The sequence below is a fragment of the Python bivittatus genome, unplaced genomic scaffold (assembly GCF_059951505.1).
Source record: "Python bivittatus isolate LINGU-HERP-01145 unplaced genomic scaffold, Pbiv_v1 ctg000080_np1212, whole genome shotgun sequence".
NCBI classification, from domain to species: domain Eukaryota; kingdom Metazoa; phylum Chordata; class Lepidosauria; order Squamata; family Pythonidae; genus Python; species Python bivittatus.
Window position 1 is genome coordinate 55,416,514 of NW_028277035.1, and position 21,948 is coordinate 55,438,461.

The 21,948-nt window shown below is 38.9% G+C and overlaps 1 protein-coding gene across 11 annotated transcripts in view; it reads right to left on the bottom strand.

Moving 5' to 3' along the window:
* The window catches only part of IQSEC1 (IQ motif and Sec7 domain ArfGEF 1), a 328,329-nt gene that overhangs the window by 13,680 nt on the left and 292,701 nt on the right, over window positions 1-21,948 (bottom strand). For 8 of the 11 annotated variants that reach the window (XM_088134152.1, XM_088134143.1, XM_088134141.1 and 5 more), the window contains 8 exons: window positions 18,369-18,491; window positions 17,079-17,245; window positions 12,767-12,906; window positions 8,833-8,862; window positions 8,383-8,508; window positions 7,485-7,584; window positions 2,019-2,192; window positions 81-257 (listed from right to left, as the gene is read on the bottom strand). In XM_088134152.1, coding sequence (XP_087990278.1) covers window positions 81-257; window positions 2,019-2,192; window positions 7,485-7,584; window positions 8,383-8,508; window positions 8,833-8,862; window positions 12,767-12,906; window positions 17,079-17,245; window positions 18,369-18,491 — 1,037 coding nt within the window. The remainder of the gene's footprint in view (window positions 1-80; window positions 258-2,018; window positions 2,193-7,484; window positions 7,585-8,382; window positions 8,509-8,832; window positions 8,863-12,766; window positions 12,907-17,078; window positions 17,246-18,368; window positions 18,492-21,948) is intronic. The other 3 variants (XM_088134142.1, XM_088134145.1, XM_088134149.1) reach the window with 1 other exon arrangement.

Here is a 21,948-nt window from a genome sequence, read left to right on the forward strand (position 1 = left end):
ATTTCTAGATTTTCATATTCACAAAAGCATTCTTCTAATACCCATACATTAATCTAAGAAGGAAGAAATGCAAAGCTTACCTGCTTCAGAAAGATCTCTAAGGGAGCTGCTAAGAGCACTCCTTTTAAGCCCTTCTCCAGTGGCGTAACTGTCATCAAGGCAGGCCCGGTTCAACGTTCCATTGCCAGACTCTTTTTTCAGGCTAGAGCACTGAGACATGCTTGGTCGCACTACACCTTTCTGCTTTTCTAATTCAGCTGAAAAAGGGTAAAAGAGAGTTCTGTCATGAATCAAAAACTTCTGTGCAATTTTAGGATCTTTCACATTCCATTGGCTCTTTCAGCTTGTAGCTGAAATGCGTGGAATCTTTTCAGTGTGGTGCTGTAATTAACATGTTGGACTTAGTCTGAGCTTCTCAGTGTGTATTTAACTCCTTTGTATGCTTCAAATCTGGGCTAGCTCCTCTTGTGGTTCACATGAGGCCAGGTTGTCTTAGATTCTGGTCCTGCTGATCTTTAAGCCAGGATCTCTCACTTCCTTGACAGTATTGGATAGTTATTAATTAGCAGTTATCAATCAGCTTGGAAGAATGGAGCTAAATTAGACTTAAATAGTATGGTTATAAATTCAGTGTTTTGTTTCATTGAGGGTGGAAGGAGCCAATTTGGAACTGAATTAAATGATCAGAAGTCCACTGCCCCCCATCGTTATAATTGGGGATGAGGCTGAAGACCCTTCACTGCAGCTAATTATCTAACTTTTTATGGTTGCTGCACGGGAGATCTTTCTTCCTGGCCTTCAATGTTACTGGAAGGGAGATACAAGAACATCCCAATTTAGACTGAAGATGCCCTTGTCAGCTGTGTGGCACTAAGATGGTTACGCATGTGTTATTGTGCTGCACTTTCTATATGGGCTGGTGCTCAGATATAACCGCCCACCTACTGTTAAACTGTTCTAGTAGGTCAGAAGTGCAGAAAGTATTATTATTTTGGGCACATAAACAGAACCTCTAGAAAAGTATCTTAAGTTCTGTGCTATTGTTACGGCTCAACATATATCAATATATAACTCCCCAAATATATATATAAGTACTCCTCCCATACCATGGACATGCTTACTCTGTTTATTTGTGAATTATATCTTTTACTTTTTTGTTTTATATTGTTTATTTACATACTCCTTTTGGACATGTTTCTTCATTTTATGATATTGGTCTATGATAATAGCAGACTTTAATTAACCAACTTATGCATTGCATTAGGGCCACTTTGGGCCCATTACTCTTACTCAGCCCAATCTATGTCCAGAGAAGAAGTTGGAGGAGGGAGTGCTAGATACACTGCCATTTCCTCCTGGAAGGAAGGCAGATATAAATCTAATAAATAAATAAAATTGGAAAACACCAAACAGACTATTTTTAACATTTGGCACTTGGACAAATAAACACTGTACTGCAATCCAGCAAATGTACATGACAGGACAAACTTCAATGCAGAGACCTCTATATGGTCACAGTATAATCCCCACTCAGTTCAATGTAGGGAAATGTCTGTGTGCTTCAAAGGTTATTTTCCTCTTAAACAGACATACTTGGGGAAGTATTACTACAATTTACAAAAACAGCTCAAAGTCAATGGTGGGCAGACATAAAATCCTAGCCCAGCACCTGTGAAAAGAGCTCAGTCTTTAAGGCCTGCAGGGTTGGGGCTGTACAGCCTCAGAGGGAATGTTATTTCTTACGGCAGCTGCACAACAGAGAAGTCATGTCTTCTGGGTCCTGCAAAATGACACTGTTTAATAGACGGAGCCTAAGCATACTAATCCTAACATATCTTTCTGGATAGGGATCCACAATTCTAGATAACTGGTTCTGCAAATATCCAAGCCTTATGCGATGTAGAGCTTTATATAAATGTGTGTATGTGTTATGTACAGTATGTATGTATGTATGTTTGCATTTCTATTAGAGCTGTGAAAAGCACTTGGAAGAATTATAAGTACTCTACTATATGTACCTTTGTACTTACACTCTATTCTGTGTTTTTCCATTTCTTGTACTTCTGCAACAGATTCCCTCAGATCATCTGTAAATTTCTTTCTGTCCTGGGGATTTGGAGCATTGAAATTTATTAAAACTTTTATATCTGCTCCTGGAACAGCTGATGTCAATCGTATGCCATTTGGATAATCTAAGAGGTAGCAAAAACAAAAACAAAAACACCAACATTTGTATTAATTTCATTTCAAGATTTCTCCACATCTTCATGTAGAAAATATAGTTCAGTAAATCAAAGATTTCTATTCCCATGTTAACACTCTTTTTTCCTATTGTCTTCTAAAGAAGACCTTCAGAGATGTTCACAAACTGCACTATAAATTTTTAACAAACTAAATCACAATTTCTTTTGAGATAAAATGGTGGTCCCCAACCACTCTGAGGAGCACCATTACAACAACAGTAGTGATAGTTCTAATGAAGAAACAGTGGGCCTTCTTTCTTCTGTCCCCATTCTCTTTGGGGCATATATCAATTGTAGTTGATCTAGTCATAATCAGGCTTGTGGCTTTCTGCTGGTCTACTAACTCCAAAGAAGACATTTAGAAGGCTTGTTTATAGCATTTACTGCATTAGAACTGATCAAGAAATTAGACATGATGGATGTATGCTGAACTGAGTAAATTTCACCAGGATTTCCTCCTGTCTATGAAACCAACAAACAAAAATCCATTGAATGACCCAGTTTTAAAGACAACCTGAATTCTTCCTTGGTAGCGACTGTTTTGGAACAACATCTCGATGTAGTAACATTGAGCAAATAAAAGTGAATTTTGTATAGTGTTTATACAGTACCCAAGTTTCCGAGAGCTTTCTGTATATGCCTTGAGGAAATAAAGATCAATACAATACAGTAAATGATAGTCCTCACTTAACGACCATTCACTTAATGACCGGTCAGAGTTATGACAGTCCTGGGAAAAGTGCTTTACCATCCCCACGGTCATGCGATCACGATTTGCGACATTTTTATGACAGTCGTTAAGCGAACCACTGTGGTCATTAAGTGAATCGTGGTCATTATGCAAATTCCGGCAAAGAAGTCCATTGGGGAAGCTGGATTCGCTTAATGACCTTCGTAAAAAATATCATAAAATCAGTTCTGATTTGCTTAATGATCAAATCGTTTAGCGGCCTAAATTCCAGTTCCTATTGTGGTCAGATAGCAAGGACTACCTGTATTTCTGACACTACATATCCAAAATTCAACTACTGGACAACATAAGTTCATGGCCACCATGACCACATCCCAAGTCATTCAGGACCCAACATGGGGTAGTGGTCATACCCCGATTTGGTTTTCTTGTCAGTGCAGTGACAACATGTTTTGGAGTTGGGGGAGTTCTTGGTGTCTCCCCATCATGGTCAGATCACATTTTGGTGCTGCCCCCTGCCACAGGGAGGCAGGACCTATTAGATTGGTCTGCCCCCAGTGACTGATGGACTCTGATGGGTTCCAGAGGGAGCTGGGGGTTATTCCTGATCATCTGCTGCACAGTCCAACTGAAGCCTTGGCCATCGCTTGGCATGAGAGGGCAGCTGAGGCCTTGGATTGGATCACACCCATGTGACCTCTCTTCTCTTGTGGATCCCGCTGGTCCCTGTGGTTTACAAAGGAGCTGAGAGAAATGAAATGAGAGAAGAGAGCGCTGCTGGAGGACAACAAGGGACAAAGTTGACCAAACATGGGCAATACTTCTCCAACCTTACTGCGTCCAGAGATAGCTAACCAGCAGCCTTATTTAAGGTGACCCAAGTCCTCCTGGGGAAGGGATACTCAGAGGTCTACCTACAAGGCTGTGTGGAGGAATCTGCAGAGCATCTGTTGGACAAAATCACTCTCATTCATTCTAAGTTGAATGCCAGCTTTGGTACAGGTCCAGGGGAGAAGATTGGGCTACAGTCTTGCCCAGTTATCTGGGAACAGTTTGATCCCATTGGGCCTGAGGAAGTGGACAGGGTCTTTATGACTGTGAGCTCAGCCACCTGCTCCTTAGATCCATGACCCTTCCTGGCTAGTTAAGGCTGCCCAGGGGGTGTTGTGTGGTTGAATCTTAGCAGTAGTTAATTCTTCTTTGAGAGAGGGGGTCGTTCTACCCTCACTTAAGGAAGCATTGGTTTACCCCCTCCTCAAGAAGTCATCGCTGGATCATTTCATACTGGACAATTTTCATACAGTATCGAACCTCCCTTTTTTAGGAAAGGTTGTGGAGAAGGTGATTGCACAGCAGCTTCAGTGGGCCCTGGATGAAGCAGATTATCTGGACTCGTTTCAGTTGGGATTCAGGCCTGGACATGGGATGGAGACAGCACTGGTCACACTTTTAGATGATCTCTGATGGGAGCAGGACAGGGGTAGTGCATCTGTCCTTGTTCTTCTTGACCTCTTGGCAGCCTTTGATACTATCGACCATGGTATCCTTCTGGATTGGCTCTGTGGACTGGAAGTGGGTGGCATAGTATTGTGCTGGTTCACTTCCAGCCCACTGCGGGGCTGGTTCCAGTCGCTGTTAACTGAGAGTGAGAGGTCCTGTCCTCAGCTCTTATCATGTGAGATCATCCATTGCCATGGGGTGAGGTATCAGCAGTATGCTGATGATTATAGTTATATATCTTTTATCAGTTATATACCTGTGCCCCTGGCAAGCTAAGTGATATGGCTGATATCTTGTCCCAGTGCCTGGAGGCTGTAGGGGTTTGGATGGGGAACAACAGACTTTGCTGAACTCTGACAAGACTGAGTGGCTCTGGGTTTTTGGGCCTTCTGGTTCTGGGACTTTACCATTTTTGGTACCAGATGGGGTGATACTACCCCCAGACAGACCTGATGCACAATCTGGGGGTCCTTATAGACTCATGACTCTGGCTCAAGGAGCAGGTGGTAGCCATGGCTAGGCAGGTCTTTGCAGAGATTTGTGTTGTGCACCAGTTGCACCCCTTCCTGGACCGTGTCACTCATGCCCTGGTCACCTCCAGAATGGATTACTGTAACACACTCTGCATGGGGCTGCCCTTGAAGAGCATCTGAAAACTTCAGCTGGTGCAGAATGCAGCTGTGAAGATAGCTATGTGTGCCCCTAGGAGGGTACATGTTACACCTCTGTTCCGTGAGCTGCACTGGTTGCCAGTATGCTTCCAGGTGCAATTCAAGGTGCTGGTTTTGACCTTTACAGCCCTATATGTCATGGGACCAGGTTATTTGAGGGATTGCCTCTTCCCCATTAATCTACCCATCCCACCAAGTCAGGAAGGAGGGGTATGCTGCGGGTCCCATCCCTAGAGGAGCTCTGCTTGGCAGGACCCAGATGGTGTGCCTTTTCTGCTGTGGCTCCCTCTCTCTGGAACATCATTACCCTTGAGGTGAGGTTAGCCCCATCTCTGTTAGCCTTCTGGAAGGTCCTTAAAGCATGTTTTTTTCACCAGCCTTGGGGATCCCAGGGAGAGCCTGCAAGGTGGCTGTATCAGATTAAGTGATGCTTTCAAAAATATATATTGTCATTGTTTATGTTTATCAATTTACAAAATGCAAAGTGAGCGAACAGAAAAAAAATCTAAATCAAATCAATATTTGGTGAGAGTACCCTTTGGCTTCAAACCAGAATCAATTTTTACACTTGCACACTTTGTACGCTTGCACAAAGTCAGGGATCATATAGGATTAGAATCCAATTATACCAAGCAGGTGCTAATGATCCTCAATTTCATATGTAGGCTGAAACACAGTCATTAACTGAAAGAGAAACAGCTGTGTAGGAGGCTTAAAACTGGGTGAGGAACAGCCAAACTCTGCTACTAAGGTGAGGTTGTGGAAGACAGTTTCATGTCACAGGCAAGATGGCAAGATGGAACACAGCAACAAGACACAAGGGAGTTATACTGCATCAGCAAGGTCTCTCCCAGGCAAAAGTTACAAAGCAGACTGGGGTTTCAAGATGTGCTGTTCAAGCTCTTTTGAAGAAGCACAAAGAAACGGGCAACATTGAGGACCGTAGACGCAGTGGTTGGCCAAGGAAACTTAATGTAGCTGATGGAAGACACATCATGCTTATTTCCCTTCGACATTGGAAGATGTCCAGCAGTGCCATCAACACAGAACTGGCGGAAACCACTGGGACCCAGGTACACCCATCTACTTTCTGAAGAAGTCTGGTCAGAAATGGAAGAATTGCAGCCCAAAAGCCATACCTCCCACGTGGAAACAAGGCTAAATGACTCAACTATACATGAAAACATAGGAACTGGGGTGCAGAAAAATGGCAGCAGGTGCTCTGGACTGATGAGTCCAAATCTGAACTATCTGGCTGTAGGAAGAGGCAGTTTGTTCGCAGAAGGGCTGGAGAGCCGTACAATAATGAATGTCTGCAGGCAACAGTGAAGCATGGTGGAGGTTCCTTGAACGTTTGGGGCTGCATTTCTGCAAATGGAGTTGGAGATTTGGTCAGGATCAATGGTGTCCTCAATGCTGAGAAATACAGGCAGATACTTATCCATCATGCCATACCATCAGGGAGGTGTGTGATTGGCCCCAAGTTTATTCTGCAGCAGGACAATGACCTCAAACATACAGCCAATGTCATTAAGAACTATCTTCAGCATAAAGAAGAACAAGGAGTCCTGGAAGTGATGGTTTGGCCCCCACAGAGCCCTGATCTCAACATCATCGAGTCTGTCTGGGATTACATGAAGAGGCAGAAGGATTTGAGGCAGCCTACATCCACAGGAGATCTGTGGTTAGTTCTACAAGACGTTTGGAACAACCTACTTGCTGAGTTCCTTCAAAAACTGTGTGCAAGTGTACCTAGAAAAATTGATGCTGTTTTGAAGGCAAAAGGTGGTCACACGAAATATTGATTTGATTTGGGTTTTTCTTCTGTTCGTTCACTTTGCATTTTATAAATTGATAAATATAAACAATTACAATATATATTTTTGAAAGCATTCTTACTTTGCAGCATTTTTTCACACCTGCCTAAAACCTTTGCACAGTACTGTATATTTTAAGCATAGCCTGTATGTATTATCTTCCTTCAGTTCAAAGTCTGTATTGTTTCTAACTATGCTGTAATTTACCATCTGGAAAAGTTACTACAGACTACTGTATAAATTCTAAATGTTAATTTTAGAAGCCACAGCAGCCAAGCAATATCTTAACATAGTGAGATAAAGATGTTGCATTTATCACATTTTCAATTTATATGAATCAGTTCCATTTCTATGATTAGCTAAGATTCCATTATAAAAAAATCTATTCCTATATATTTTCTCTATTCCTCTTGTTACTTTTATTTTACTGTAGCCTCTTCTCATTTCCCATGTTTTACTCATGGCCATCTTGAGAGTTAGAAAGATACAACTGAAAGATACAATTATTTTTCAAAATTACAATATAATACAATTAATTCTCAAATCAGATAAATGGACTTACACTGATTTTCAAAAAGGAGAACTTGCATTCCATAGAGGGTAAAGGACTGTCGAAAACTATACGTGACTGAATTTTTCTTCTTTTGAAAGATTTTAGTGACCTAAAAATATTAACAAATAAATAAAAATAACTATATTGTCTAACTAGAATATGAGTGTTCTAGTTTTACTTAGTATTACACAGCTTTACAATCTTAAATGATGTATATCAAATTTTGGTAGTTCACATCAGCAAGCATCCTGAAGATTAATTCTGCCTCAATGCAATACCTATATAATCAAGGAAAGAGTTGGAAAAGATACTCTTGGCAGAGTACAGCCAGGGAGGGAAGCCTTGAACAACAACAACAGCTATAATACCACTAAGAATGCATAGAATTGGGCCAATTTTAAACAGCAAAAGTTTCTAGGACCCTATTACCCTTGTACTGCTACCACTGTTTTAAACTGTAGTAAAGCTTTACTTTTTTAAATAAAAAAATGCAGCATTTGAGAATCCTGTTTCATACTATTTTCTTCCATAAGAAATCGAAATATAATTTATTGAACCCAGAAAACTCAATTCATTCCTTTTTGTGGAAGATTAATGCTCTTGCACCATTGATGAGTATACACCATGGTGAATGTGTGAGGAGGACAATGTTAGCTCAACACTAATGTGCACACAGCTTTTAATAGGTAAAATCTTGACAAATAAGTCCTGTGAAGATTTCAGTAGTTTGTTTTTTGTTTAATTAAGGGCTCAATGTGTGCAGCCCTGGATTACAGATTACAGACTGGAACTCTGAGATCCAATTTAATCCTATGTTTGTTCCTTATCTGCCAGGGCTACAGAAAGCTTCCTTACTTAATAATGGTTCTCCCTTAAAATAAAATAATCTAAAATATGTGGCACATACCACAAGGAGATCATTAAATAAAAATATTTCTCGCTGGTGTAATCCAAGCTTCTGAGGTTTATTTGGATCTGGAACCTCAAAGAGTCTACAGTAACAAACAAGTCGCCGATGTGGGAGAGACAGAACCTATAGATCAGAAACAGAAATGCAACATATTATAATTGATTTCACTGAAATTTATAAGGCTGATCCTTATAAATAATACCAACGATTTATTTTCCCCTCTCTTTCTTGAACTGAATCCTATGCAGAAAGTACAGATCAACTCCATTTATATAATAGAAATATTTTATTAGATGAGTGATTCACATTTTTCTATATACTAACTAGATTTAAAATTACTGTACCAAATAGCCAATACATAATGTTTAAATTTAGAAAGGGCTGATTTCTAAAACTATGGTGAGATCTGCTTACTGAATATACATAAATTTGATAGGAAATACTTACACAACCAAGCCCATGATGTAGAGATCCAATCTATGTTAAAAAGACACAGAAATTGTCATTAAACCTCAAAGAAACACATTATCAAGCAAAGATTTCACTGTCTCACTGTTAGAATTATATATATGTACTTTGTGAGCCGCCCAGAGTTCCCCACTGGGGGGAGATGGGCAGACAATAAATCGAATGTATAATCATCATCATCATCATCATCATCATCATCATCATCATCATCACCATCATCATCATCATCACTGCTATAATATTGAAAAGCAATTCTTTCCAAATTCTTTTGTATATTTCCAACAATCATTTGGTGATGATTGTACAAATCATCACCAAGTGAAACTGTTAGAAATACAGGATAATTGAAAAAACTGAATTATAAAGCTTGCATATTTATTTATTTATTCAATTTCTATGGCCACCCATCTCAGACAAGTGACAGGTGAATAATGAAAAAATCAATTAAAAACCAGATACAAACACAATACAAAGAATAAATATATATAGCAGCTGAGAAAATCATAACCATAGATGTTAATATAACCAGGAAATGGGGCCCTTGACACACTCGGGATCCCAGGCCTGGGCACACAACCAGGTCTTCAAGGCCTTATGAAAGGCCAACAAGGTTGGAGACATCCTAACCTCTGGAGGGAGAATGTTCCAGACCACAGGGACTATGGCAGAGAAGGCATTCCTCCTAGTCCTCACCAGCCGACATTCCTGGGCTGACGGGACCCGTAATATGCCCATCCCGCTGGACTGAATTGGATGGGTAGAAACAATGGGAGAAGACAGTCCCTCAGGTAACCCAGTCCCAAGCCGTGAAGGGCTTTAAAGGTGACAACCAGCACCCTGAATTGCACCTGGAAACACACTGGCAACCAATGCAGCTCCCAAAGCAGTGGTGTTACATATGTTGAATATCCGACACCATTTACATGCAGCTGCATTCTGTATCAGTTGAAACTTCTGAATGTTCTTCAAGGGCAGTCGCATGTACAGTGCACTGCAGTAATCCAGACATGAGGGCATGAGTGACTGTGAGCAGTGCCTTCCAGTCCAGGAATGGGCGCAACTGGCACACAACCCAAAGATGTGCAAATGCCCTCCTAGCCATGGCTGCCACGTGCTCTTCCAGCAGGAGCCATGAGTCCAAGAGGAGCCCCAGACTGTGCACTGGGTCCATCTGGGGCAGTGCCACCCATCCAGGACCAAAGGTGGAAAAGCCTTGACATCGGAAGGCCAAAATACCCAAAGCCACTCCATCTTGCTTGGGTTGAGTTGAAGCCCATTGTGCCCCATCCAGGCCCCCACAGCCTCAAGACACTGGGACAGGACATCCATGACATCATGCAGTTGTGGAGATATAAAGCTATCTCATCCCAAGCTGTTGGATCACCTCACCCAGTGGCCTCATGTAGATGTTAAATAATGCAGGGGAAAGGACTGAGCCCTGCAACACCCCACAAAGTAGGGGATGCAGGATAGACCTCTCCCCCCATTATCACCAACTGGAACCGACCCCAAAGGAAGGAGGAGAATCAGCACCACACAGTGCCACCCACCCCCCAACTTCTGAAGCTGGTCCAGAAAGATACCATGATTAATGGTATTGAAGGCCGTTGAGAGGTCAAGAAGAGCAAGGATGGATGCACTACCCCCATCCTGCTCCTGCCAGAAGTCATCCAAGAGTGTGACCAATACTGTCTCAGTCCCATAACCCAGCCTGAATTCTGACTGAAAGGGGTTCAGATAATCTGCTTCATCCAAGGTACTTTGAAGCTGCCATGTGACCACTTTCTCCACAACTTTCCCTAAGAAGGGAAGGTTGGAGACTGGATGAAAACTGTCCAGACTAGTTGGGTCAAGCAATGGTCCCTTGGGGAGAGGGCGCAGCACTGGCTCCTTAAGAACTGGCGGGATCACTTCCTCCCTCAAGGATTCCTTGACCCAATCATGCATCCTCTTCCTGGCAGCCTTGACCAGCCAAGAGGGACACAGATCTAATACAGAAGTGGCTGAACCTTGTCAGAAGCTACAAGAACCCTGTCCACTTCCTCAGGTCCAACAGGATTGAACTCCTCCCAGACAACCATGCAAGACTCAGCCCCTATAACCTCCACTGGTTCTGTCCTAAGGCTGGAGTCCGACGCAGAGCAAATCCAAGTGACTTTATCCGCGAGATGTGCAGCATATTCCTCACAGTGACCCTGTAGGTGAATACCAGTATTACCCACTCCAAGGAAGGACCAGGTCACCTGAAACAGGGCCACTGAGCGGCTATCTGTGGATGCAATAAGGGCAGAGAAATAATTACGTTTCGCTGCCCTTACTACCACAAGGTAGGCTCTGATAGCGATTCTAGCTTGTGTTCGGTCATCTTTGCTCTTTGTCATTTGCCAGTGGCACTCTAGGCATCTCTATTTGCAAAGTTTATATTTGTTCTGCTTTTGAAATGACAGTTTTAGCTTTATGACGATAGCCTGTTGACAGTATCATCTTAGCTTGAAAAAAAATGATATGCTAATACATGATAAGCTTGTTGTTCATCTGATATAGACCGAGGCTAGACAAATAGCCTTATAGGCATGTGGGCATGTAGAAAGATATTCTTTGCGTCTGCCTTACAACTCTGGAATTAATTTTTCTTTCTTTAATTTAATTTTCCTTATGTTCTAAAAGTATAGGATAAATTTCTTCTTATTACTATCTTTTGATTGCTCAGGTAAAGTTTGTGAATGGAGGAGAAAGAATTTGTATTGCCTTCTTCCCTACATGTTGAGGAGCTAAAACTATTCTGTGCTTCACAGTGGAACAGAATGGAATCCCAAAAAGAAAACTAATACAAATAGTTGAGAGAGCCCCCAACTCAGCAGAGAAGGTGTTATTGCAGAGGACCAATTATATATCCTCAAAAGCAAAGTATAGCATGCATTTGCATGCAGGATGTTTCAAGTTCAGTCCCTTATAGTCAGTGTTAAGTTACATGGGCAATGGACTGATAGCAGAAGGGAGTTCTAACCATCTCAAAGGCATACATTTGTATTCTTCGTCTTTCTTGATATAATTAATGACATTCCATAGAGCTTCAATAGAAGCACCAGATATGCCATCCAGAAATTCCCTGAAGATGAGGTAGACAACTTTTCTAGGACTGGGGATACATTTTTTTGCACTGGTGCTGCATTGTGGATCTCAATTAATGCAGTGGAAAGAGAACCATTCCTCTCATTTTGTTAGGCAGGTTTTCAAAGCAGAAACCAGGACCCTCACTCTCTACTTCCCTTAGCTCTTCCTGACTAATTTTTCTCCCTGTACCCATGTACAGGGAATGGAATGATGTAACATTTTAGAATAACTGGAATTTGCCATAATATCTTCAGAACACAGGCAAATGCTAGTTAATTTTAACTATGGCTTGCTGAAACAAACTAATTTCAAATCACTATTTAGATGAACCGAGGGAAAGTTAAAGTAAGATTTAAAAGGCCAGGGTGAAGTCAGATAATCCTAGAAAAAAAAATCTCTCTGTCGTTAATAACAGTTGACACCGACTTGACGGCACTTAATCATCAATCAATCAAATCTAAAGTTGAAGTGAGAGCTTCCCTCAAAGGCAAGTCAGAGGAGAAAGGAGCATACAACCCTAAGGCTTACTCTGGCTCTTTCTTATAATGCTGGATTACTTTTGGCCATTCCATTCAGACACAGCAATGCTTTTAAAAGCTATGAAATCCAAATCCTGCTATTTGTAAAAGTAATACACTACCAGTAATAGGTAATTCAATTTTCTTCAATTTTTAGACTTTCTGATTATAAATATACTATGATTTTTTAGAATAATTTCATTGTCCTGAAATATTCTGGCAATATTCTGAGACAATCTGCTCTAACTTTATGCATAGGATTATCCATAAAAGTAACTTACAGGTTTCTTTCCTACTATGAGTTTTTCAACCTTTTGGACCTGCGACACATGATCCTCGTTTGTCTTGAGTTCCCGTTTTCGGATTCTCTCATAAATCCCAATGAGCATCTCTCGTGGGATATCTTCACCATCATCTACACCTGGAAAAGCCATAGTGATCACTGCTGATTAATACATAGTACCATCTTTGCACTTCAATTACATTGTCTTTTCATATAACTCAAAACCAAGGATAGTATCTGATTTGTCTAGAATATCAACCCCAAAGCAGGTTTTGGCTGCTAATACTACTATCATGCCAATTAAAGCCTAGATTTCTCCATATCATGCTCCAAACAGCCATTTTGCAATTAAAAAAAATAATACATCTAAGGATCTTTGATATGGTAACATTTCCAGTGTTAAATACAGACAGACAAATAAGGTCTTCCATTCACACATAATTGTTGGCTGTGAACCTACAGCAATCAGAAATTGTAAGAACTTAAAAACCTTGCTGTGTTAGACCAAAGGTGCATCTAGTCCAGTAACCTGATCCTCTGCAAAAACCAGAAGAAGTTATGCAGACAACAGCCCCCTCTCAACCGTCTGCTTTTAAAAGTAGCTATTCTTTAGAGTTATATTTGGTCCGATCCTGGAAATGATATAAAACAGAAACAAGTACTTTGTAGACCTCAAGCCTGTTTCTGTAGTTTCTAGAATACTGTTACATCAGTATAAAATACTGGAATGTTGAAACAAAACTGCTAATTTCCATTAACACGATTTTAAAAAGTTTAGACCAAAAGAGGGGCCTCCTTAAACTTCTCCCTTCTTCTGGCCATTCCAATGATAATACCATATAATTTCCACAAAGTCCTGTCTAGGTCTACTTGGCATAGAGCCATCATAACTCAATATCAGTGACAGGTAACTTCATAAAATAAATCTAATTCTTGGTCCTCTGATTGCTTAATTTAATATGCATTTCTATTCTGCAACTCATAGGGATAGCTATCGTTAAAAGTATAGTTTATGGAATGCAAAAATATTAAATAAACAATAGTAGACTACTACTGTTGAATACTGATTTGCAGCTGTATAGTTTAATAGTAGTATACTGATTACTGCACTGAGCCCTGATCACATTGACAATATTTCTTCTATAAATCACTGCATTAATACATTGTTCACACTAACAGACCACCTGGAATAGGTATGTACAAATAATAGTATACAGGAAGTAGTTTACAGACGCTATCGCTATGGAATTATCCACACATTCATCACCATGTTGCTTAAGGGTGAGGTAAGGAAAATGTGCTTGGGGCTATAACCAGATTTCCTAGGGAGAAATTACTTCATGTTGGTGGTGGCAAACATTATTTTAAGCAAGAATCTGTTTGTACCTATCTTGTCTGTTTTGTTCTGTTTATTCTTTATAATATGGTTTCATTTTTGCAATTTGGTTTCTTATGGCATAAATGTTGCACAAATAACATTTGAACTGGAACTAAGAAACTATTATATAAGGGCTATAACATATATTTCTCTTCTACAGCCCTGTTAGTAAAATGCACATATACCAATTATTCTACTCTAAAGCAGGGGTAGGGAAATGTTTGGGGCCACCTGGAATTTTAAGAGCACTTTGCTCTCCTGAAGTGGTTGCTGGTTGTGGTTACAAACCACCAATTTACTAGAATACAAACTGGAGAAATTCATTCCCTTCACCTGTCTAAATCCTCAGGAAATTTGCTACCATCTCAGACTATTCTTGCTTCCCTCCCCCCCCCCCCCGCAGCTAGACACACTCCTAAACAAAGCACAGGGTTAAAATTACCTTTTAACTACCATACAATGTTATTTTGTAAGAAAGCCTATGGGGCCTATGTGAGGCCAGAGGCATCCTAGTTAAAAAAAGAAGATGCAACTGACTGAAGTTTTGTAGCATGCCAGCTGCCTGATTGTTTATTTTAAATTAAACAATTCTTAAAACAACAACAACAACAAAAAACCAACCACAGACTTCCAGATGAGAAATGGCGAGCTAGCACATCTCCGAATGAACGGAGGCGATGTCATGGCTATGACTGAAGGACCAGAGAGTAAACCAGTCCCACGGAACCTCTCCAGATAAGGAGACAATGGGAGATCACCTGCTTGTGCTCTGGACAGCTGCTGTTTGTGAAGATACTGCAGGACTGGGGTTTCCTGCAGGTCTGAGCACTGGGAAATGAAGGAAAGCCATCATACTCTCAACCATGGCAGAGCCTTTTTAAGGACATCGGGTTTGCTAATCTCATTTTCTAATCACTTTCAGAAATTATCTATTTATCTATCTTAAAACTAGTAGAGATCTTCAAAATGACAAGTTTGCAAAGCCACCTGGTGAGTTTGCCTTCATTCCAGAATAAAAGAAAAATTAGCTGTAAGTTTAAGAATTTAAAGAATTTGAAATAAATGGCAAAAAGCTAAATAGGCTTTAATTCAAGAAAGTTATAAACAAATTAAGGGACCAGAAAAATTTGGAATATTAGGAGTTTTGCTGTAAGATTTTAGAAATGATTCTATAATTAAACAGCACCTTCATGGGAACTAAATTGTTTAGTCTATCTTAAGTCATAACAGAAATTCAAGACTTTCAGAAATTGGACACTAGAGGGGACTACGTTTCCAGGCATAAAAGGAAAAAAAAATAAAATAAGAGAGACAAGCTTGCTTTTTGCCTTTGATCAGCTTTGGGACAAAATGACAGAAAATGGTATGACATTTGAAATACTCTGGGAGTTACTTGAAGAATGGGGGCAGAAACTAGCAGCTATAATGGCAGTGATGATGTCTCCTTCTATGGACAGACTATGTCCAAAATATGTTAAAGAAGACATGACTGATGTGAAAGAGAATACCTTGGCAGATCTACAGGATAAACAGATGAAACAAACCACATCTGATGCAGAAAAATTAGAATATAAAGAAATTGCTGAAATACTAGAAAATAAAAAAAAAAAGTGTATTATAAAACAGAGATGACAGTTAAAGTGGAAATACAAATGATAAGCCAAGATAAGCCTGGATAATGATGCCTTACTGGATTTACAAAAGAGGTCAGCCAAAGCCTCGAAGAAGCATTTGAGATGTAAAACTGAAAAATTGAAGAGAGGTCAAATCCTACAACATTGGAATGCATTAAAGATCAAGATTGCTAAAAGCAAAGGGAAGGAGTACAAATTGATTTGTTTGATCAAGGTTAAAATAAGATATGTTTCTATAAAATTCTAGAAACCCTTTATGGACTTTTTGCTGACACCAGGACTGAAATGTTAATGATTTATGGATTTGTATATGGATAAGGTATGGGTTATGGGAAGAAGAGAAACTTGCATAAGGGTGAAGAATTACTATGTTTGTACCTGTGATGAAGATTGGAAGATACTTCTTTAAATATTTTTCTCTTTTTTTTACTTTTCTCTCTTTCTTCTTTCCTTTTTTTCCTCTCTTCTTGAACTTTCTAGTTTCTCTTTTTTTTACTTTTCTTCCCCTTTCTGAGTTTAGTTTGTATTGTCTTTTATTATTGTTTTTTAAAAAATTCAATAAAAAAATTTAAAAAAATAAAAAAAATTAAGTAAGATATATTAGTGAATCTGGATCGTACTAAGAGAGATATCTACAGGCAAACTGGTATCCCTGGGCTATTCACTGTCACCTCCTGATTTAAATGCAGATAAGCATTTTGACACTCTGCCCTGACAGAGGACTTTTTTATATTTGAATGTTTACCTATATCTACCTGCATACATATACACACACAGACACAGACATGCACACTGTCCTTCACATAGATCCCCAAGCCACCTTACAATGTCAAAAGTACATTCAAAGCATTTGCAAATCATTGGACATAAAATTTGTCTTTTTATTATCTTGGATCCAGATATGGAAGGAAGCCAAGTAAAGGTATGATGCAGATTTTGAAATGATCAAATCTATCAATACTGTTCAGTCAAGCAGTAAAACTCATCAAAGAGTAATTTTATTTAGGAACTTCCCACACACTGTTTACTGGATCATTCACTTTAATGGAGGGAAAAAAAGTCTATATTGACACAGAAAGCAGTGCCAAAAGGTAGAGTAGGAGGAGCTAAGAGGAACATTCTTAGCCTGTTGATAGAAAGACAGAAACATAGGCAGCAGGTATGGTGGATTAGCTCCTTCAAAGCTTTTGAAGAAGAATGGCTAAGCTCTCAGCACTTGTTCCACAGTGTTCAGTACTGGAAGACAATATAATATACCCAGGTCTCTAGATACTGATAAATCTCCAAATTATGCTTACCTCTCAGATTTTTGACAAAATCTTCAAGCTTCATTTTACGTTCTGGTTTTACATTTGGACTATACATATCTGTGTTTAATAATATGATTGCAAAAGCAAGGATGAAGATGGTGTCAGGATTTCTGAACTGCCTTACAACACCTGGATTGCAGATGCAGTATCTCTGGCTAGAAAAGACATTGAAGAAAAATACTAGGTCAGATTCAAGGATAAGTCAATATGGCATTTAGAAAAAAACCAATACACTCATTCAGGATGCCGAATTATATTCCTATCATTATCCATTTGGCTCTATAAAATTATTTACTGTTTTATTCTATTCTCTCACCTAATAATAAGAGTCTATACTGCAGGATACTTTAAAGTAAATGCTCTCAGTCCCTCAAACTTCATGTATTAAATAGAAGCACCCAGGTATAACAATATGATAACTATATCATTTTATGAAATTAATTTCCTAAATTTGCACATTTCACCAACCCAACTGGAGTTTGAACATATATTCTTTATACTAAGTGATTTGAAGGCTATTGCAAAAGTGTAATATGACTTACATTTGCCAACTGGGTATGTAATACTGATTTTTGTGGATTGAACACTAGAATTCATATATAGTGTGCCATGACACTTGTAAAATATCCTTGCTTCAGACCAAGCTTACACAGCCTAAGTGAGTCATTTAAAAAAGTGTAACTATTCATTGATATATAAAACAGCTGTAATCCATAGAGATTCCTATTATATACCATATGCACAGGATTGCAAACTGACTTTAGTGGGCATAGAAGCCTTTTCCTTTTTCTGCTTAATGACTGCCATTGATTTGACAGCTAAAAATCAATGCCTGAGAGTGTATTCCTTTATTTTAGGAACACTGGATGACTTTTACATTTCTTCTCACATCTCCACCAGGATAAAGAACATTTGAATAGGCTTTAATGAGCTAATGTCTTTGCTCAGCTAAGCTAAACTGCTTAATTCAAGGTTATCACAGTAACTGTATAGGCCAATGCATTTTAACATGAGAGCATATATTTAACTTCTTTTTTAAAGCTTAAACTGAAATAGTACCATTCTTTTGTTTCAGTTTAAAATGGATGACAAAAGAATGAACAAATTAAGCTACCAGGATCTACAATATGTATACATAATTTTAGCTCATCAGGTTATCTGAATGACGACTTGTGCAAATTTTAAAAAGTAAGTACATTCAACCAAACTCTCATTCCTGAGTGTTAATGGATGAGAGGATAAGTATTTGATCAGCTTCTGTAACCTGTTATGCCATACCTAAAAGCTTCAATGAGTCGTTCTACTTTCTGAGCTTCTCCCTGGACACGGATATGAGCTTGAAATTTCCTGAGAGCTTCATCCAGTTCCATAGCTGAGAAGTCCATCTCATCCACAACACAGCTGAGACAAAGAAAGCATTCATGTGTTTTGGTTCAGCACCAACCAGTTTTCTTTTTGTAAATCCAGCCATTCTCCAATATATTCCCATTATAATAAAATGCAGACAAATCTTGCTAGATATGCTTTCTACTTTTTTCTCCATAATGTCAGGCCAAGGAGTGGCAAATAAAGAATAGGTAATTGTAAGAAAGGTTCAGTTATGATGTTGATGACAGGTTTGTCACACAAAATGTCAGCAACAAATTCAGAGACTTCTCTAACATGAGCAGATGTCCCTTCATTCGTGTTCCTCTGGATTCACGACTTCATTTCAAATCCTGCTCAGTCTTATTTTATTGATTTGTGTCTAGCATGTGTTATTGGATTTTTGTTCTAAATATAAACAAAAAGGATTGTAATAATAATAATAATAATAATGATAATAATAATAATGTTTAAAATTTGTATGCCATCTGATTCCCAATAAGACTGAGTGGCTCACAGCAATCAAATAAAGAAATTACAATAAAATCAATAAAGGATAAAAGATGACAGGAACGACAGACTAGACGGAATGAAGCAAGGGGCCTCACTCTCCTACATCAAAGGCTTGGGTAAAGAGCCAGGTCTTTATGGCTCTTCTGAAAAACAGCAGAGTGGGGGCCATCTGGATCTTGCGGGCAGCTTCATTCCAGAAGTCAGGTGCTGCTACAGAGAAGGTGTACTCCTGGGGTCCTGATAGATGACATTGTTTAATTGAAGGAACCCAAAGTGCGCCAACTGCAGGCATTATGGAACATTACAATTTATTATCAGTCCCAAAATAATTACTAAATATCATCAGGCTACAGAGAATTGTAGGGACTGTATTGTCCTGTCTCAGCCATCGGACTCAGCAGAGCAGACATAGTCACATAAGTTAAAATGTCTCCAATACACAGAGCTATGGGCAGAAAATATAGTGTAGAGGCAGCCAAAGAGTCAACAAAGACAAGTAATCAAAGCTCCAATCTAAAGATACATGATAAGACAAATTGCAAATCTGGTCAGAATTTAAGTAGTCAGCTGATTCAAGAGAGCAGATCTCATTAATATGCAAAGCATGATTATTTTCAACACTGGCTCCCTTTCAAACAGAAAGCCTTATATAAAAAGATTCACCCACTGGCACATCTCTAACGCAGCTCAGAATGCAAGTCTGTTGAGGACCAATAGAGTTTTCTGAGTAGATCAATACCCCCCAATAACTTTTTCTTGTAAATCTTGCAGTTTTGAATCTGCCAGTCTTTTGATTCTCTGCATGGTGATGCCACTGTTCCTGCAGGCTTTGAGTCTAAATCAGAATTTGGGCTGTACATCCTGCACTTATGGGGCCCAATTTTTCCCTGACAAACAAGTTTTAGTCCTCATTCAACATATTGTTGTTTTCTAAGGTCTCCCTGTTCATTCTCTTCTGAGATGGAATCTTCCTAGAAAGCTATGATTTGTATGAACCCACAACCAAGATAAGGCAAATAGGAACTAGTTTTTGAATGAAGGGTTACTTCTCCATCCATAAAATGTCACTAAAGAGAATGTATACATTGAATTTGTCCTGATTTTATCCTTTAGCATGGTGGAGTTCACCAATTAAACAGTTAATGGAATGCCTGAGTGTCAAATTAGATTCAAATCTATTTCTGATTTATTATTTTGCATTTTAATTATTGGACAATATATACCCATTTGAAAATCTTCCCTACAGCCTAATTAGCTATGGTACCAATGTATAAAATACAGATGGTTAACAAATGAAAACCCGTCTATGTTGTAGCTATCATACTGCAATGAAACTTAGCATTTTGAGTGGCATTTAATACCGAATTAATTTAAAAAAAAAAGTTGTTCTGACATTTACATGTAGGAAGAAAATATGAACTGCTTTGGCATGTAAATAGTATGTTTCTGCTTTCTTGCTCTATATAAATTCCACAGCACAGAGCAACATACTAAAATATAAGCTAATTAATACTGATTGATTTAAGTGCAGATTGTGATGGTATATTTAATTTAATGTTTTGGCTGTATTCCAGTGCTGCGTTAAGTGACTGAATCTCTACTGCATGGCTTAAAAGAAGAATAAAGTAATGAATGTTTAATCCATAAGAGTTTTAATCACTTGAGCAAATATAAAGAAGTGGCAGTAAGAAACAACTTTCCTAATTTGTATGCAGAGTTTTGGCAACATAAAATGTATCAGTATTCTTATACAGAACAATTCCTGCAAAAAATGTTTCATTTGATAGTTTTAAGTTTCCCACATTAGCACTTGAAACTATAGGACCGCTTTTACAAATACATAGCTTTGGAACTGAACTTCCATGTAGATTTTTTTCAGGAAAGATTGAGGACCAGGTAGGATTTTTTAAGTACAGTTAGCTTCAGTTTGCATTCAATTTAAGTACAGTTTGCATTCATGTGTGGTAATTAAACATAGGCCATATCAGTTCAGGAAGAGCCCACAAGGCACTTGTAATTAATTAATTAATTAATTGTTTGATTTCAAATTTAGTCATCGCCCATCTCACTTTACAATAATATAGATTGTGTTTCCCAATTACTGCATAAGAAAGTAAAGTCTACTTAAATCAACTCGTGATGACTACACAGACACCTCCATGCAAGTTTCTTGGCAAGAATATGCAAGTGGGTTTGTCACTGCCTTCTTCTGGAATGGTTTTAAATTATCTAGCCTACCCTACCCTACCCTGGTGGTCTCTTATCAGTGAACCAACTAGATTTGACCATTCATAGCTTCATAGCCCAGAAAATTATCTAATTGAAGTAAACTAGTACATTGTATACTTCTAAGATTTCAGATGCCAATTAAATGGTTCATTGGCTACACAAAAACCACAAGAGAGGACTGCTCATATCCCATCAACATCAGATGATCTTTTATTTTCCACAGTGATGCTTCATTAAATACTTGGCATATTCATGCAGTCCTACTGGACTTGTCTGATCTTGTGATGTCAATGGGAGCTTAATCTATTTCTGGCTCTGTGTTAATGTATTTGAAACTAAGGCAAAGCTTGATCTTTCTTTTGAATCGCTGTAGTTCCACAAAACTTGTGGGAGGTCTATTTTTCCACTGGTGGGAATTCTTGCTTTACATCAATTTCCAGCCTCAAGGAAACCATTATTATACATCCCCACAACACATTATAAGTGTCTTATTTCTGTGCTTATCCACAGTCATTCCTTTAAAGACGCCATTCTGTTTGTTTTTGAACAACCAGGCAAAAGAATACAACATTACTGAAAAGGTGGAGGGAATGTATGCTAGAATTGTGTGTGTATGTGTGTGTGTGCACGTAACTGTTGTTACAAAACTGGAGCACCTTGGATCAGGGCACTGACTGAATTATGTTCTCTGCGCTTTCCCATTGATCAACGGGAGGGAGTACTGATTGGTTCATTGTGCTCTTAGTATTTT